This window comes from Pipistrellus kuhlii, unplaced genomic scaffold, assembly GCF_014108245.1.
Source record: "Pipistrellus kuhlii isolate mPipKuh1 unplaced genomic scaffold, mPipKuh1.p scaffold_m20_p_64, whole genome shotgun sequence".
In the NCBI taxonomy this organism is placed as follows: Eukaryota; Metazoa; Chordata; class Mammalia; order Chiroptera; family Vespertilionidae; genus Pipistrellus; species Pipistrellus kuhlii.
In genome coordinates, this window is record NW_023425567.1 from 309,300 (window position 1) to 327,331 (window position 18,032).

The 18,032-nt window shown below is 66.2% G+C and overlaps 1 protein-coding gene across 2 annotated transcripts; it reads right to left on the minus strand.

The window, feature by feature from the left end:
* Positions 1-2,215: 2,215 nt before the first annotated feature.
* GTSE1 (G2 and S-phase expressed 1) lies at positions 2,216-15,850 on the minus strand. 2 transcript variants are annotated; one of them, XM_036420223.2, is made up of 12 exons: positions 15,450-15,850; positions 14,527-14,638; positions 11,492-11,549; positions 10,949-11,402; positions 10,025-10,195; positions 9,197-9,323; positions 5,640-5,897; positions 4,323-4,386; positions 3,816-4,028; positions 3,525-3,720; positions 3,005-3,226; positions 2,216-2,611 (listed from the first exon to the last, which is right to left on the minus strand). In XM_036420223.2, exons 1-12 carry the CDS (start codon positions 15,528-15,530, stop codon positions 2,528-2,530), a joined length of 2,040 nt encoding a protein of 679 aa, XP_036276116.1. In that variant the 5' UTR covers positions 15,531-15,850; the 3' UTR covers positions 2,216-2,527. The 2 variants fall into 2 exon arrangements, with proteins under 2 accessions (XP_036276116.1, XP_045431033.1); XM_045575077.1 differs by lacking the exon at positions 15,450-15,850 and adding an exon at positions 15,272-15,413.
* Positions 15,851-18,032: the final 2,182 nt, after the last annotated feature.

Sequence of the window (18,032 nt, forward strand, 5' to 3'; positions counted from 1 at the left end):
TAGCCTGAAACCTGGGCATGTGCTCTGACCTGGTTTCGAACCAGCAACCTCTTGCTGTGTGGGAAGATGTCCAACCAAGCAAGCCACATCAGCCAGGGCGCTTTTTCATGTTGTAAACTGCGGGTGCAGGCCACTACATTGGTTTCCGGTAGGATTTGAACCAGGGTTTGAAAATGCGGGGCGGACATGGTACAGCAGTCGGCACCAATGCTGGGATGCACATCTCCTGGTTCTTTGCCATCTACAGGTCCCCAGCGGCCGTCGTGTTTACCCGTGGGTAATTACCAAGGCAGGCCATTTCTTGAGAATGGAGAGTGAGACGAGGCAGGCCCCGTTTCTAATGACTACAGCTGAGGAGTTGTGGCCCTGGCGCCAAGAGGGGCATGGTGAGCTCCAGGGCGGGCGGGAGGGTGCTGGGTGCCCGTGGGCCACAGAGATACAGGGAAGCAATTTCTTCCTGCCTCTCCCAGGAGAGATGGGGAGACCCAGCAACTGGACACCAGCCTTTGGCATGTTCAGCTGCGTCTGTGGCCGTGGCCCTGCTGGTGTCGCTGAATTTGGGGGCCCAGCCTGGAGGACCACGTCCTTCCTGGAGAGGCTGTCCAGTTCCCGCCCAAGCAACAGGCTCTGGGTTTCCGTATGTGGCAGCCCGCCCACAAGGGGAAGAAACAGGATGCATTGGTGACGCGTTGTCTGCTGCTTTTCTGTTAGACCTCTCAGCTACTTTGTAGCGCCAAGTCTTTAACTTCTTGTAAATCCAGGTCCTTGAGTGGACCCACCTTGGCAAAGACAATGCCAGCCCAGTGCCCCTGCTCAGAGATGCCATAGTCACATGACACGGGACCTATGGAGCCCAGGAGGGTGGCCGCCCAGTGGCAGAGGGAAGCTCCCACTGCGGGCGGAAGTGCTGCCCAGAGCTCAGCCTCCTCTCCTGCCCTGTGTGGGCGGGTTAGGGCCCCGGAGCCAGGCGGGAGCAGGCGGGAGCGGGCGGGAGCGGGCGGGAGCGGGCGGGAGCGGGCGGGAAGGGCTTTACCTAACACGGGTGGGGCCTCTCCCTTATGCCTAAAGGAATAAAGTCCAACAACTTGAACTGCAGGCAGAGCAGCTGGGCCCAGGCAGCCTGGGGAGGGAGGGCGGCGGGGGGCCGGGGGGGGGGGGCAGCAGCTCACCTCCCGGTGCAGAGGACGGCGGGAGCCCCAATGGCCTCTCTCCCACCAAACCTAAGCCCCCAGGAGACGGGGGTGAGCTTTGCACCCACGGCATCCAGCAGGAACGCAGCCTGCCCACAGCGAGGCTCCGTAAGTTCTTGTCGAGTGAATGCAGCCCCAGGCCTCGGTCTCCTGTGAACAGAGGCCAGGCGTCTGGGGACCCTCGGGGCACTAACTGTCCTGGAACCCTCTGCGGCCAGAGGAGGGGGGGTAGGAGGGGGGCTGCTGTCCCCCAGAGAAGAGGGGGGGTGGGAGGGGGGCTGCTGTCCCCCAGATAGAGGGTGGGGAAGGGGGCTGCTGTCCCCCAAATAGAGGGCGGGGAGGGGGGCTGCTGTCCCCCAGATGGAGGGCGGGGAGGGGGGCTGCTGTCCCCCAGAGGAGAGGGGGGGTGGGAGGGGGGCTGCTGTCCCCCAGAGGAGAGGGGGGCGGAAGGGGGGCTGCTGTCCCCCAAATGGAGGGCGGGGAGGGGGGCTGCTGTCCCGCAGGGGGCTCGGTTCGGCGGCCCGCATGCCCCTCCGCAGGCCTGCTTCGTCTGTGACGTGGGACCAGTCCCGTCAGGAACACACCCCTCCGGCATCTCCACGGCTCCCCCTCCCCCAGCCCTCCCTTCTTACGGAGGATGCCCCCCTCCATGCTGCACACCCCCCTCAGGTCTGCGGCCAGCTCAGCGGAGTCCTGGCGCCCACTGAGAGCGCAGACCGCTCAGCTGCCCGGATCCATACATTTACACCCATTTCGTTCCCTTGTTTTTGGTTACGTCCCCGGGACTGTTCTAATAACTGAGGTTTGTGCCTCTGACCACCTTCACCCTCTCACCACCGCACCGCCCCCTCTGGGCCCCGTCTGCTCTGCGGGCCCTTTAAGATCCACTGCCAGTGAGACCACTCGCTGGTTCCCAGCTGGACCTCACCCAGCACCGCGCCTCACCCCCTCCGCAGCCTCACTCCATCTCCAAGTTTGGACGATGTAAATCGCGCATATGGATGAGAACGATAAATACATGTATGTTTGAAACCAAGATATGCTTTAATTTATGTTCACTTATTTTACAATTTAAGTTAAACCTAGAATACTTTACTTTTATGCACACTTAGTTCATAAAATAGTCATTTGCTATTTTACATTAAAAAAAGACTCAAAAAGTTCACGTGGATTTTTGACTGGACAGCTCACCGAGTGGCGGCAGTGAGGGCAGCCCGGCCCCGGGATTCCCAGAGGTTTGGAACTTTCCTCCGTGTAATTTCTACAACGGGGCAGGCCGGAGGGCTGGCGCCACTAGGACGGTGTGGGCGCCGCGGGCACGGGTGGGGCGGCTCGGCTCAGAACTTGAGGAGCGGCGAGTCCACGTTCTCCTTGTCGGCCTCCGGGCTCAGCTGGATCAGCGGGGAGCACAGGTCGATGAGCTGCAGGGAAAGCGGGGTGAGCAGGCGTCCAGGGCGCGGAGCCCGTCCCAGCCATGCACCCCGACCGCACGGAGCCTGGGCCACGGCACGGCATAAAGCTGGCTCGGCGCACGGACCCCCGAGGGGCACTGGGAAGTGGGAGCAAACGCCACCCACCGAGGCACGCTGGTCCCTCACACAGCTATGCCCCCGCCCCCAGGTCCGGACTCTGGGCAGGATTCCTCCGTGGCCGTGAACTTGGAGCCCTGGCGCCCAGGGATGAGGAGGGCCTAGGCCTGCTGCCCTCCGAGGCCTCCAAGGCCACTCCCGGGTCACGTGATGTCTGGGAATCGAGGAGCAAACCCAGAACCCAGAGACCACCAGGGGCCGAAGCTGGGCCCTCCGCCGCCTCACCTGTCCCACCCCGGGGGGCGGCCTGGCCGCGGGTTTCCTGTCCGTGTCCGGGGTGTTCACCAGGAGGTCGAGCAGAGGCCGGCTTCCAGGTCCCAGAGCCACGGGTGCCTCTGGGGTGGCGCCCAGGTCGATGAGAGGGGCGTCGATGAGAGGGGGGTCGCCGAGGGGGCACCTGGTGCTTGGAGTGACGCTCACGTCCAGCAGGACGTCCACGAGGACAGCCTGCGGGGGACAGGGTTCGAGAAGACAGGGTTCGAGGCGGCGCTTGTGCTTCCCGGCACCCGGGAACCAGCCGGCTGTGTCAGGTGCTCACGGTGTGGGATGCCGGGAGGAGGGCGGGCTGGGGCCCGGGGAGAGCTGCCCTCCCACTCCACCCCGCATGCACCTCCCTCTTGCCAGGGCCACCCCGCTCCCTCCGGCCTTTGACCCGGCCCGCGGTCACACGGCAGAGGCCGGCCAGCAGAGGCCGGGGCTTGCAGGCAGGCTCTGGGGCCCCAAGACAAGGAGTCCGTTTCCTCACCTCTCGGGGGGCCGCCTCCTCGGGGGGCCGGGCCGCGTCCAGCGCTATTTCTGTGGTGGCACTTTCTGGAACCGGGGCCTCGCTCTTCTCTGGGGAAAAGCGGAGCGCCTGCGGCACAGCCGGGGAAAGACTCCCGTCCGAGGACTCGTCGGAGCCGGGGGCCACGGCCTGGCCGCCCCCGCTCCTGGGCGCCACTCTGCGGAGGGAAAGCGTGAGGGGGCCTCCGTGCGGCGGGTGCTGGGCCGCTGCCCCCCCCCCCAGGGCAGGTCGCCGTCTCCCCGCAGCGCTCACCTCTCTGACGTCCGCGGGGGCTCCGACGGCAGGGGCCGCGCGGACAGGCACAGGGGAGAAGCCCGGGTCCTGGGCCCGGTGTTAGGGGTCAGCAGCGGGAGGCTAGAGAGCCGGCGGCTGGCAGGCGTGGGCAGGCCGGACGCGCGTGCGGTGCTGGCGGGGGTCCTGGCGGCCGGCCCCGCGGGGTGCCGAGCAGGAGTGCTGGGGGCCCCCCTGGAAGACAGGACGCAGGGGAGTCCCGTTTCAACAGAACGGCTCCCGGCAGCACGGGGCCCGTCAGAGGCGCCTGCGGAGCCGACCGCCTCCACTGGCAGCCGGTCCCCCAGGACAGAGGGCCGAGGCCACCAGAGCCGACGGGAACAGAGGCTTCGCCGGCACCTGTTCCCACGCCTGCCCCCAGCGCTGGGTGAGCGCCCGCAGAGGGAGTCCGTGCCCACGACCCTGGGGGCTGCAGGAGGGCGCTGTGCGCAGGGAGCAGGGGCCGCGCTGTAGTCACGTCGTCATTACCTCCCCGCCGACGAGCAGGACTGCGGCCTCCATGCCCCGGCGGGCCTGGGCGTCGCGCTGTCGCCTGAGGGAGAGGAGGGCCGGTCAGTCCGCCCGTCAGGCGGCCGGGCCTGGCCGGGCCCCTCGCCGCACGGCCATTTCCCCAAGGTGCCGGGGGTGGGGCGAGAAGGCGCTCAGACGAGCCCCCGGCACCGCCCCGGCAGGGCTCCAGGCCCAACATGGTGAGGGGGGCCTGCCGCTGCCCACCCGGTGCCACCGCAGGCAGGAGGAGCCGGGGAACGTGGCGAAGACGAGGCAGACTCCGCTCACGGGGTCGGCTCCAGGCGAGCCCCCAGCCCGCCGTCCTCATTTCCCTGAGCGGACGCCCCAGGCCACCTCGAGGCCCCGTGGCTGCCGTGAGGCCTGCGGCTGGTGTGTTCCGGGTGCTCTTCTCGTCACGGTGACGACAGGCGGGTGGGGGTCCGAGCGAGACCCCCAGGCTGCAGCCCACGAGTCACCCTAATAACACTGACTCCCACTCTGTGAGAAGCCGGGCGAGGAGGCTGTGCCCAGAGCCCCAGCCCCAAGCAAGGGCGGGCGAGGCACTGGCCTGCGTGTCCCCTCCCGTAGTGCCCGCCGGCCGGGCTCCGGGGCTGGGCACCCACCTGCGAACCAGAGGTCCCGGTTCGATTCCGTCAGGGCACAGGCCTGGACTCGATCCCAGTGTGGGGCGTGCAGGAGGCAGCCGATCAATGATTCTCTCTCATCACCGATGTTTCTTTTTCTTTTTCTTTTTTAATGTTTTATTTATTTGTTAATCCTCACCTGAGAATATTTTTCCATTAATTTTTAGAGAGTGGAGAGAGAGAGAAAGAGAGAAACACATCGATTGGTTGCCTCCTGCCCATACCCTTACCAGAGCCTGGGCCAGGGAGGAGCCTGAAACCAAAGTACGTGCCCTTAACCGGAATTGAACCCGGGACCCTTTGGTCCGCAGGCCAACGTTCTATCCACTGAGCCGCACCAGCTAGGGCTCATCACTGATGTTCTATCTCCCGCTCCCTTCCTCTCTGAAATCAATAAAAAATGTATTAAAAAGGAAAAGTGTAACAACCACAGTGCCGGAGACGTCTCCCGAGCGGCAGAGGAACTGTGCTGCGCGGAGGCGGGAGGAGGACGCGCACCCACAGCTTCGCCGAGCCGGGCTGAGCCGAGCCGGGCGCCGGCGGGAGGGGCCGCAGAGGCTGCCATGGCCAGGGCTTCCCCGCTCCCAGTCCGGGTTACAAGCTTTACACGTAACTGTCCGCGATTTAACCCGCTGAGAGGCGTCTCACTCACCAGCGGGGAACGCGGGGACTCTGAACTGGCTGGGCGGGGTGGGCGGGGCCTTCGTCTGGGACATCAGCAGGGAGCCCCGCCGGGCGCTCCCGGGGCCGCGCAGCTGCGAGCTGGACAGACTGGGCCGGGGGCTCGGCCTCCCGCCGCCCGGCTCCGGCGTCTGCGGCTGGGGGGGCGCCCGGGCGGCGGGGGCTCCGGCGCGGCCCGGCTGGCCGGGGGCTGGAGGCCGGGCACGGTCTGCGGGGACGCTGGGTCTGGCTGGAAGACAAAGATGGGGTCACTCAGCTCCTCTGGTTTAACTCGGGGAGTCACTCAGCTCACGCACGGACACACGCTGTCCTCACACGTCCACCTGGACGCTTCCCAGTGAGGACTGACCGTCGGGGCCATTTCCGAACGAGGAGACGGGGGAGGGCGGCCCAGGCTGCTGAGGGCCATTCCGCAGCCAGCAGGCTCAGCCAGCGCTCACCGGGCCCCACGCCACCCGAAGGCCGTGTCGGCAGAGACCTGGCCCTGGGGAGCGACAGTGAGGACGCAGCTGGGAGTTCTACCGGACATTTTATGGAATGAGGACCCACTCACACCAGGGCCCGGCCCTCACACAGGACCCGAGCTTGGCACTGCCACCCCCGTTCCTGCTTTGCTTTTCCCGGTCACCTTTCAAAGTAACCACGCGGACCTGCCTGCACAACGCTAGTGGCCCCCCAGACGCCCTTCCCGCTCCGTCTCCTGCTCCCCGTGGCAGGGGGTGGGGCTGCCTTTCCAGGCTCACCGCCCCCTTCCGGGATGGTGTACACCCGGAGACCGGTCTGTGTGAGGGCTCACCGCCCCCTTCCAGATGGTGATACACCCGGAGACCAGTCTGTGTGAGGCTCACCGCCCCCTTCCAGATGGTGATACACCCGGAGACCGGTCTGTGTGAGGCTCCCCGCCCCCTTCCGGGATGGTGTACACCCGGAGACCAGTCTGTGTGAGGCTCCCCGCCCCCTTCCAGATGGTGATACACCCGGAGACCGGTCTGTGTGAGGCTCACCGCCCCCCTTCCAGATGGTGATACACCCGGAGACCGGTCTGTGTGAGGGCTCACCGCCCCCTTCCGGGATGGTGTACACCCGGAGACCGGTCTGTGTGAGGCTCCCCGCCCCCTTCCAGATGGTGTACACCCGGAGACCGGTCTGTGTGAGGCTCACAGCCCCCTTCCGGTGATACACCCGGAGACCGGTCTGTGTGAGGCTCACAGCCCCCTTCCAGATGGTGATACACCCGGAGACCGGTCTGTGTGAGGGCTCCCCACCCCCTTCCAGATGGTGATACACCCGGAGACCGGTCTGTGTGAGGCTCCCCGCCCCCTTCCAGATGGTGTACACCCGGAGACCGGTCTGTGTGAGGCTCCCCGCCCCCTTCCAGATGGTGATACACCCGGAGACCGGTCTGTGTGAGGGCTCCCCGCCCCCTTCCGGGGATACACCTGGAGACCGGTCTGTGTGAGGGCTCCCCGCCCCCTTCCGGGGATACACCTGGAGACCGGTCTGTGTGAGGGCTCCCCGCCCCCTTCCGGGGATACACCTGGAGACCGGTCTGTGTGAGGGCTCACCGCCCCCTTCTGGGATGGTGTACACCCGGAGACCGGTCTGTGCCATCAGAACGCCTGGTTTCTCCCTCCCCAATGCGGCAGCCCAGCTGCCTCGGGGGCTCCCGCCGATGCCGAGGGGCCGAGCCTCCCTGCGTTCACCCTCCCCTTCCCCCCCGCTGTAGGATGAGTGCTGGGGCCCCAGGAACAGAGACCAGGGCGCAGACACTCGGCTGCCAACAGCCCGGGCAGACATTCTAACTGACAGTGACACAGGCTGCTTCACGGAAGGGGGGCGTGTGTCCAGGTGGCACCCTGTCACAGGCCCAAGGCCCTCAGAGGTGTCTGCCGGAAAGGTCAGCTGGCGCATGGCCGCCCAGGGCCACCTCCCAGCCTCATCCCTCCGAGGGGTCAGGACACCCCAACCGGTGCCTGACGGTAAACATTCCCATGATCCCTTTCGCCCGGAGGCAGCCCGGTGGCCTTGCTGTGATACACCCGGAGACCGGTCTGTGTGAGGCTCCCCGCCCCCTTCCAGATGGTGATACACCCGGAGGTCACCGCGCCCACCGGTGTCCAGTGCCGCCCGCCGGGGGGCTGGGAGGGGCCGAGCGGGGCCGAGTGCTGGGCCCAAAGGCTCCCTCCGGTTTGTGGTCAGAAAACGCCGTCTCCCCGTGAACCAGACCCACCCTCCGGCCGGCCGCCTCTCGGGCGGCGCCTCGCACTGGCGTTGGGTCCCGTGTGTTCCCCCGGCACCTGCTGCCTCAGCAAACGGACGGACAGGCACCTTCAGCTGCTCCGAGCGGTCCCCCGGGAGCGGGCCCCCGGGCTCCGGGTGCCCAGAGCCGCGCTGGCCGGCGGAAGGAAGCCGGGGGCCCCTCCCGACCCCACCCCGGGGCCCTGGCTGCCCAGCGTGACCGTCCCGTCCCGGCTTCTCTTCCGAAGCTTCCTGGGCCCCGATCTCCCGCCTCTCGCCCTCCCCGGGTCGGCCTCGGACCCTCTCCCTGCACTGCCAGTGGCATGGAGGACGGTGTCGGTGTCGGGGCAGCTCCTGGCGTGCCCGGCCGTGTTCCCTCTCCCCTCCCGGGCACGCGGGAGGCTCTCACTTCCGGCCTGCCCTCCGCCTCACCCCTCGGGGCCGAGCCGCCCTGCCCTGGGCCCACCGTGCTGAGGCTGCTCGGCTCCGGCCGCCCCACACTCGGGGGTCCCGCCTCCGGCCGCCCCACACTCCGGGGTCCCGCCTCCGGCTGCCCCCACACTCCGGGGTCCGGGTTGGGCCGCCCCCACACTCCGGGGTCCCGCCTCCAGCCGCCCCCACACTCCGGGGTCCGGGTTGGGCCGCCCCACACTCCGGGTCCCGCCTCCGGCCGCCCCCACACTCCGGGTCCCGCCTCCGGCCGCCCCCACACTCCGGGGTCTGAGTTGGGCCGCAGGGTTCTGCTGTGAACAGAGCCCCAGGCAGTCGCCCGGCCTTCCCCAGAAGTGCTGACACCCGCCCGCCCTAACCCGTGTCCCGCGCCTCCCATGCTGACGCCCACAGAACAGCAGGGGGAGGCATCTCCCCTCAGCCCTCAAGACAGGGAAACAACTTAGGTTCCCGCAATCCCCACCCGGTCAGCTCCACTCCCACGCTCTGTGCAGTCCCACTGCGCCAGGCGAGCAGCAGTCCGCACAGCACAGACGGGAGGGGTGCCATCCCCCAGACCAGCCTTTCCTCCGCCTCCAGGGGCCTGCCCGCACCACCAGGGGGCAGCCCGGCTCCACCTTCCTCCAGGAGTGGGAGGGGCCTTCCACCCTCACCCTGACCTCCCCCGCTGCCCTCAGGCACCCGCACTCACCCCTTTGGGACGGCTGCACCCCCAAACTGCAATGCCCTCTCCCTGGGGAGGGGAAGCACCCCGAGGGCAGGGACCCTGACCGTCTCCTGCCTCAGAGAGAAGCCAGCACTCGCAGGCCAGCCGTGGCCGCAGAGCGTCTGCCGCCTTACCTCTGCCGGCGGCCGCAGAGGCGCAGGGGCGGGCGCTCAGGCCGGACACGGACCCCCGGGCGCAGGGCTGGCGTGCGGGGGCCACGGCGCAGCCCGGCGGCCTCAGCTGCGTCTTCTTCAGCCCCAGCTGGAACAAGACGTCAAAGCCATCAACAACCTCCTTAGCTGCTGCTCGTTTAAAATTTAATTTAATTAAACTTTAACCACTGAATAATCATCACCTGCAATTAGAGCAGAGCGAGGCCGAGCAGCACGCGGGCCTGGCCTCAGCCGCCGTGGGGAGGGGCTGGGACGTGGACACGGGGCCCCCCAGGCCCAGAGGTCAAATGCCGCGGCCCAGCGTGGGGCGGACGAGCAAGCAGCCGCGAGGAGCAGCGGGCAGCAGGGACGGCGAGGCCAGGCCTGCGAGAGCCCGGGCCGCAGACACAGACGCCCCCGCCGTCCCGCCGGGCGCCATGAGGGCCGCGGGAGCAGCCCCGGGTCAGGCCCTCGGTGCCAGGGAGGCGACCTCCTGCCCGCACAGCTCCGGGGCAGAGGCCAGGCCCCTCGGGGCGCCGGCCTGCTCTCTGCATTTCACCACTGCCTCCCGGGCACCCCCTCCAGCCCCCTCTCCTCATTGTAATTCAGAGACAGGCCCCCACACAGCACACTGCCCTCGCTCCCCCACAGCCCTCACTCCTCCCGCTCAGGCCCCGCCACCACTGCCCTGCCACCCTCCCCACTCAGGCCCCGAGGCCACAGCCCTGCCACCCTCCCCACTCAGGCCCCGAGGCCACTGCCCTGCCACCCTCCCCACTCAGGCCCCGAGGCCACAGCCCCGCCACCCACCTTGCTGGGAGCAGGGAGCGATCGCTTGCCCTGGACCAAGTGGCTGCCGCTGGCTGGCAGGGTGGGGGCGTCCCGGGCCGCCCTGGCCTTGTTGGGGGGCCTGTCCCCGTGGGGTTCCTGCTCGCCTGGGGCTTTCACCCTGGAAGGACTGGCTGGCTTCTCTTTCGGAGGCTGTGAGGCCACGGGGTGTGAGAGCAGGCGGTTAACGAAGTGCACACCCAGGCTTCGCTCAGCACCACCGCAGGCACCCCTCCGCCCCTGGGCCAGGCCCAGCGGGCGCTGCAGCCGCCCCCGGGGTGGACAGGGGTCGTGTGGTGCAGGTGTGCGTGGAGCAGGAAGGGGTGTCTGGGCCCTGGCGAGGCGCCTGCTTCACCTGAACCGCTAACCTCAGCGTCCGTGCTCCGGGCCTGGCCGGGGCGGGGGGGCAGAGGGCCAGGCGCAGGCCGCTCCTCAGAGAGAAGCCCGCCCCGGCCCACAGCCCCCGCAGGCTGGACCTGGAAGCAGTGTCACCCGACCCCACCTTCCCTGCTGCCCCTCAAGCTGCCAGGACGGCACCCACAGGCACCCGTCCGCTGCCACCTCCCTGACAGCCCGCTGCTGACTCCCCCGAGGAGCCATCGGAACGGAGTCACAATGAGGAGGGCGCGGGGCCATCCCACGGGGGTTTCTGGAAGTTGCTTGTTAACGTAAACGTATGCCCCAGTGGGTGGACGTCCAGTGTTGTAACAAAGTAAAAGAAAAGGTGCCAGCCAGGCTTTCGGAGGAGGTGTTTGCCAGGCACAGGGCCCCTGCCTGTCCCTGCAGACCCTGCTCCGCCCCCGCCCCCCGCCCCCCGCCCCCCGCCCCCCGGGGCTGCACCGCGGGGAGAACAGGCCAGACCAGTGGGGCGGCGGTGCCCACGGCGGTGCCCACGGCGGTGCCCACCTTCTCCGCGGCGTGCAGGCCCCTTCCCCGGGCAGAGGCGGCGCGGGGCGGCGGCAGCCTGCTGAGGCCCTTCCTCTGAGGGACGGCGGGGCGCGGAGGGGGCGCGGGGCTGGGCTCCGCGGGCAGAGCCGGCCGTGGGGAGGGCGGGGGGCCCGCGGCCGCGGGGCTGTCCGTCAGGCAGTAGGTCTCCCTCTTCAGCGAGCCGGGGCTCTTCCTGGTCCCGCTCTCCGTCTCCAACAGGAGCGTCTTCAGCCGGGACTCCTGGATGAAGCGCTCCCCGCCCCGGCCCCCTGCCTCGGGCCCCGGCGCGGGCGCGCTCCGGCCGCGGCTCCCGATCCGCAGGGCCAGCAGGCGCGCCTCCCGGCACACCTCCACGAACGCCTCCCCGGCCAGCGGGCTCCAGCGGGGGCCCCCGGGGGCGGGCCCGGAGAGCACCTCGTCGTCCTCGCTGGCGCTGTCGGAGGGAGGGCCGTGAGGGACCCGGTCGCGCGGGAGGCGTCCCTGCGAGGTCCGCCCGCGGCGAGGGGGAGGCCCGGCTCTTACCTGAGAGACGACAGCGAGAGGTCGAAGTCGAACATCTCGTCGGCCAGGAGGAGGACGCCTGGGGGCAGGGTCACCGTTATCTCGGGAAGGGCTCCCGCCGCCCACACGAGGACAAACCCCCCGAAGCGCCGCTGCCCACCGCTTTTTACCGTCGCCTTCCCACAGCGGCTCAGGTCACCGTACTTTTTCCCCATTTTCTTTTTAAAACAGCTCTTCCGTGTTGCCGAGCGGGCCCAAAGGCGCAGCCTGGGTTTCGGCCTGGTCTGACCGCACGCCGCCCCTGCGGCCCCCTGGCTGGCCAGGCAGCGTCAGCCACAGGACAGCTTCCAGGAAAGCCCGCTCCCAACCCCGACGGCCGTTCCCCTCGGAAACCCGTTCCGCGTGGTTCCAGCGCTCCGGGACTCCGAGTGGACGGATCTGCTGCCGCCCTCTTCCCGGAGGCCCTCCGGACCCCCAGCCCACACTGCCCCCGGCACCTCCAGAGCCCGTGCGTCTGAGCCCGACTCCGCACAGCACAGGCGCTGGGCCGGTCCCTCTTGGGGGACCTCGTGCTCCTCCCCTTCCCCCTCCCCGGGGCTCCGCCTCCCGTTCCGTAAAAGTCCCCAGACCCTCCTTCCTGCGGCCCCAGCGAGGCTGTGAGCTCCTCAGAGACAACAAAGGTCCCCCACTGTCCCGAGAGGGCCAGGACACAGCCAGACCCTCGCCAAGTGCACTGCACTGATGCTTCACTCAGAGCCACACAGGACTTCGCAGCGTCTGCCCTACCGGTCCCTGATAATGCAGCATGCTCAGCAAAACCGTAAAATCTCTCCCAACAACCAGCCGCTACGACGTGCACTGACCACCAGGGGCAGATGCTCAACACAGGAGCTGCCCGCCTGGCAGCTCAGCCGGAAGCGGGGTCATGGCTGGTGAGCGCAGCCGAGGGCGGGGCCTCGGCGGAGGCAGCGGTGGTGCAGCAGGACAGCGGGGGTCAGCGGCGAGGGCCCCCCCCGGCCGCCTGCTGCTTCGGCACTGCCACATCCCTCGGGGACGGCAGACTGCCGGATTCGGCCCGATCCCCACAGGACAGTCCGACAGGGTCCTGGATTGCAAGAGGGCGCAGGCCAGGCTGAGGGACCCCACCTCTGCACGAATCTGTGTCCTGGGCCTCTAGTCTAAAATATACTAATATCCTAATTAGTCTCAAATTAGTCCACTTAATTAGTCCTAACCACCCAATCAAGGGAAAGGTAAAAACGAAAACGCACGAAGAAACAAAACGAACCAGAGAGGATATTAAAAGACTCATAGGCTAATTTGTTCAACTCTATGCACATAAACAAGGATTTGACTGAAATGGATAATTTTCTAGAAAACAGTGTAGTAGTATTTTGTTATTTAGCATTTTTTCTTCAATCGTCACCCGAGGATATGTTTTACTGATGTGAGAAACATTGATTGGTTGTCTCCCGTAAGTGCTCTCACTGGGGATCAAACCCGAAGCCTGGGCATGTGCCCTGACTGGGAATCGAACTCACGACCTTGCTGGTGTATGGGAACGATACTGCAACCGACTGCGCCACACAGCAGCCAATGGCTTTCATAGTTAGAAGAAAATATATGGGAGAAAAGACCCCATTTACAGCATCAGCAAGAAATACAAAATACCTATGAGGAAGCCTTAGCAAGAAGTAGACAAGATGAATATAAAAAACACTTAGTGTATCATAAAAGTAACATCCTATATAATAAAGAGAAAATATGCAAATTGACCATCACTTCAATACACAAGATGGCTGGCTACCACTGCATGGTCAAACATGGTTGCCACAAGATGGCCAGCAGGGGAGGGTAGTTGGGGGCAACCAGGCCTGCAGGGGAGGGCAACTGTGGGTGACCAGGCTGGCAAGGGAGGACAGTTAGGGGTAATCAGGCTGGCAGGGGAGCAGTTAGGCATTGATCGGGCAGATAGGCAGTGGTTAGGGGGTGATCAGGCAGGTGAGCAGTTGGGAGCCAGCAGTCCTGGATTGTGAAAGGGATGTCTGACTGCCCGTTTAGGCCCAATCTCAGCGGGTCAGTCGGGCATCCCTTGAGGGGTCCCAGACTGGAGAAAGTGCAGGGTGGGCTGAGGGACACAGCCCTGCCCGTGCACAAATTTCATGCACCGGGCCTCCAATGGCCAAATAAAGGAGAAAATGAATTGTTCAGTGAAGGGTACTGAGTTGTGGGGGGAAATAATGTGACATTTGATCCACACTTCACATCACACCAGGACAAAGTTCAAATAAGTCAAAGGTATAAATAAAACATGAAGTGTGGCGGGCTGTGGCACCAGCTGGAAGCCACACAGGAGAGGCTGCCAATCCAATACGTGAAAGGCCTCACACCTCCGCCTGCACACGCCACCACGGCCACGCTGAGAGACCACACAGGGACAAGCGTATCTGCACTCCCGTCACGAAGGGCCGGCTCCTGAGCGGGCCTGCACTCGCTAAGAAGGCGATCCACAACGGGCGGGAAGACGGACAGAGAGCATGGACAGGGAAAGCGTATGGGAATAAAAATAAAAAGAAAGACATAAAAAAGAAAGCGTATGGGAATAGAATGTGTTCTTAGACCTATGCCAGTTCAGCCTCCCTCCAAAAACTAAAAGTGATGAAAATAAAGTCAGCGTGAAATCCCACTCCCCGCCAGGCTGGCTGCGGGAAAGAGGGTGTGTCACCACGGGGTCCGGCAGCACCCCCAAAACGCAGGCGCCCGCCCTCGGCCCAGGACCGCCCTCCCGCAGTGTCCGCCCGGGTCCGCTGCAGCAGCTCTGGCAGCAGGACCGCAGCCCCCTCGCAGGGAGGCAGTGGCAGCGCAGCCCGAGGGGACACGGAGAACAGTGACACGCGCTGGTCCTCGGGTGGAGATTTCAAAAACAATAATAAGGTGGACAGAGGCCAACTCCTCGATGACAGGGAGCACCTCATGAATATTCAGTTCTCACGGGAGGATTCTTCAACCGTCTCCCACTGAGCCCCCAGCCACGCGCCCCAGGGACCAGGACGTACCCTCCTTCCTGGGAGCCTCCGTCTCCGCTCCTCCGGCCTGGCCGGCTGGTAGCCCGTCACTGCCGCCTCTGCCTCTGCCTCCTTCCATGCCCGGAGCTACCAGCAAGGCTGTCTGCAGGGAGGAGGGGGGCAGGTGAGCAGGGAGGAGGGGGGCAAGGGGGCAGGGAGGAGGGGGGCAGGGGAGGAGGGAGGAGGGGGACAGGTGAGGAGGGAGGAGGGGGGCAGGTGAGCAGGGAGGAGGGGGCAGGAGAGGAGGGGGGCAGGGGAGGAGGGAGGAGGGGGACAGGAGAGGAGGGAGGAGGGGGCAGGGGAGGAGGGAAGAAGGGGGCAGGGGAGCAGGGAGGAGGGGGCAGGAGAGGAGGGAGGAGGGGGCAGGAGAGGAGGGAGGAGGGGGCAGGGGAGGAGGGAGGAAGGGGGCAGGGGAGCAGGGAGGAGGGGGGCAGGGGAGCAGGGAGGAGGGGGGCAGGAGAGGAGGGAGGAGGGGGGCAGGGGAGGAGGGAGGAGGGGGCAAGGGAGGAGGGAGGAAGGGGGCAGGGGAGCAGGGAGGAGGGGGGCAGGGGAGCAGGGAGGAGGGGGCAGGAGAGGAGGGAGGAGGAGGAGGGAGGAGGGGGAGAAAGGAGGAGGGGGACAGGTAAGTGAGCAGGGCCGGGCCCAGGCCCGGGTCCTCCGCTCGGGGACGCCCAGCAGCGTGCGCCTGGCAGCGCGGACAGACGCTCCGCGACGCCCCCGCCCCCAGGCCGCGCACCTCCACGCCGGCGGCTGCGGGGGTGGCGCGGGTCCGAGCCAGGCCGGACACTCGGCGGCAACGGAACCAAAGCCGGCCGACAGGGCTGCGGGGCTTCGGTTGCCAAAGTCCCGACGAGCATGCGCGGGACCTCCCACGCCCGGCCCGCGCCCCAGCCCCGGCCCCCCAGGACCCCCACCTGTATCCGCTGCGACGCCCCGAAACACACGCCTCCGCCCGGATTTAAACGCGGCGCGGTGGGAGCGCCGCGCGCAGCCATTGGCCGGTTTGAAAAGGGCTCTGCGAGGTCGCCGTGCCCGGTGCATCCTGGGGGTTGTAGTCCGCACGCCTGGGAGGAGGCGCCGGCGCGCGTGCGCACTGCCTCAGCGCGGCCGAGCTGCGCAGGCCAGAGGCCAGTGCAGACCGGGCAGGGTTTGCTCCGAGCCCCGCTCCGCCCGTCCCGCAGGTTTAGCCTCGGGCCGCGGATGTGGGTTCTGATCCCCGCTCTTCAGCTGTAAATGGAGGCAATTAACTTCCTCCCACGGAGTGTTGTAAAGACTAGAGGAGGCCGAAACCGGTTTGGCTTGGTGGATAGAGCATCAGCCTGTGGGCTGAAAGGTCCCGGGTTCGATTCCGGTCAAGGGCACGTACCTTGGTTGCGGGCACATCCCCAGTAGGGGATGTACAAGAGGCAGCTGATCGATGATTCTCATTGATGTTTCTAACTCTCTATCCCTCTCCTTTCCTCTCTGTAAAAAAAATCAAAAAAATATATTAAATAAAAAATAAAAAAAAGATCATGCTTCCCAGCCAGTCATCAATTTGCCTCAAATAAACTAATAAAAAAAATTAAAAAAAAAGACTAGGCGAGGTGGGCTCTCCACCCGCTTTGTAAAGCTGCACGTGGCTCCTAGCCCAGTGGGAAGGCCGGGGCACCTGGTCTGGGCCCTGGAGCAGGAGCAGCTCTCCGGCCTCGGGGGACAGTGACCAGAGCCTGTCTGGGCTTTAGTCCCCTGCAGCTGGACTAGTTGGGGGGGAGGGGAGGTGCAGGTTGGAGGGGTGCGCCTCCAGGCAGCGTCCGGTGGCCAGGTGACGGGTCTGGGGGGGAGGGTGCAGGTTGGAGGGGTGCGCCTCCAGGCAGCGTCCGGTGGCCAGGTGACGGGTCTGGGGGGGAGGGTGCAGGTTGGAGGGGTGCGCCTCCAGGCAGCGTCTGGTGGCCAGGTGACGGGTCTGGGGGGGAGGGTGCAGGTTGGAGGGTCCGGTGGCCAGGTGACGGGTCTGGGGGGGAGGGTGCAGGTTGGAGGGTCCGGTGGCCAGGTGACGGGTCTGGGGGGGAGGGTGCAGGTTGGAGAGTCCGGTGGCCAGGTGACGGGTCTGCATGGGGAGTGCACGTGATGGAGCCAGCAGGACACCCCTGACCTGAGAGGGGCTGACGGAGGCCAGGCAGCTCAGATGACCACACGTGAGCCTGGGGGCGCTGCCCAGGGCAGGGTCTGGAAGCCTGGCTGTGATGAACGCACTGAAGGATGGCGGAGCGGGCAGGGGGAAGAAGCCGGTGACCCACAGGCTGGGCTCCGGAAAGATGGGACTGGAGGGAGACGATGAGGCATCGATGTGGGCAGGGCAGGTGAGATCTGTCCAGGGAGGCCAGCCTGTGCCCGGCCTTCCACTAAGAGGCCTCCCGGATCCCCTGGGCTCTGGTTCCACACCATCCACACCCACCACTCCGTGTGGCCGTGGTCCCCTTCCCTTCTCATCCCAAGTCGGGCTCAAGAGACTGAGCTCCTACAGGGCAGGTGGGCCTCAGCCAGCCGTCCTCCAGCCTCGCCAGCCCCGCGCGGGGCCAGGCTGGAGCTGGGCGAGGGCTCTCTCAGCATCCTGCTTACCCGGAGGAGGGAGATGGAGCCAGGCAGACCGGGTGCAAATCCCAGCCACTCCCAAGAGCCTTTGGAGTAGGAAACCCCAACCAGGGTCACGCTGGCTTTATTATTATTTTAATATGATTTTATTGACTTCAGAGAGGAAGGGAGAGGGAGAGAGCTGTAGAAACATCAATGATTAGAGAGAATCATGGATCGGCTGCCTCCTGCATGCGCCCCCTTCTGGGAACCAAGCCCTCAACCCGGGCGTGTGCCCCTGACTGGGAACGGGACCGTGAACTGGTTCCTAGGTCCACACTCAACCCCTGAGCCATGGCTGCCGGCCACACCAGCTTTAGGAAGAGGAGAATGTGCGGGCTGAAGGGACAGGAAGTCCAGGCCTGGCCCTGCCCCAGGCCGGTGAGAGAGCTCCAAGGGGGGAGCACCATCTCCCGGCCCCTCTCGGGGTCCTGCTCATCCCAGGGGCGGCTCTGGCCGCACATTAAACCGAAGCCTGGCTCAGGCCGTGGGCCGGTGAGCGCGGGAAGCAGGCGCCGAGACGCCTGTGGACGCCACGTCAACAGGGCGCCCCAGCTCCCTCACCCCGAAAGCAGGCGGCTCGGGGAAACCACGTGGGGCCTTAGGACATGCAGCTGAGGACAAAGAGGCAAGCCCTCCCAGTGTCACCACCGCCCCCGAGTGCCCGGAGGAGGGGAGGCTGAGGTGAGGTGCCTCCCCCAGGAGGGCCAGGGCCTCCACGGCTGAGGCCTGGGCAAGTCCCTGCCCCACTGGTTCCCTCTCCCCAACCTGCCCAGAGGCGGCTGCAGAGGCAAGAGGGTTACCCCAGGGGCAGCCTGGGGGGGTGCCCTGGGGCTGTGAAGATCCCCCTGCCCTCCTCCCCGCTGAGCCGCCCCATCCCACCC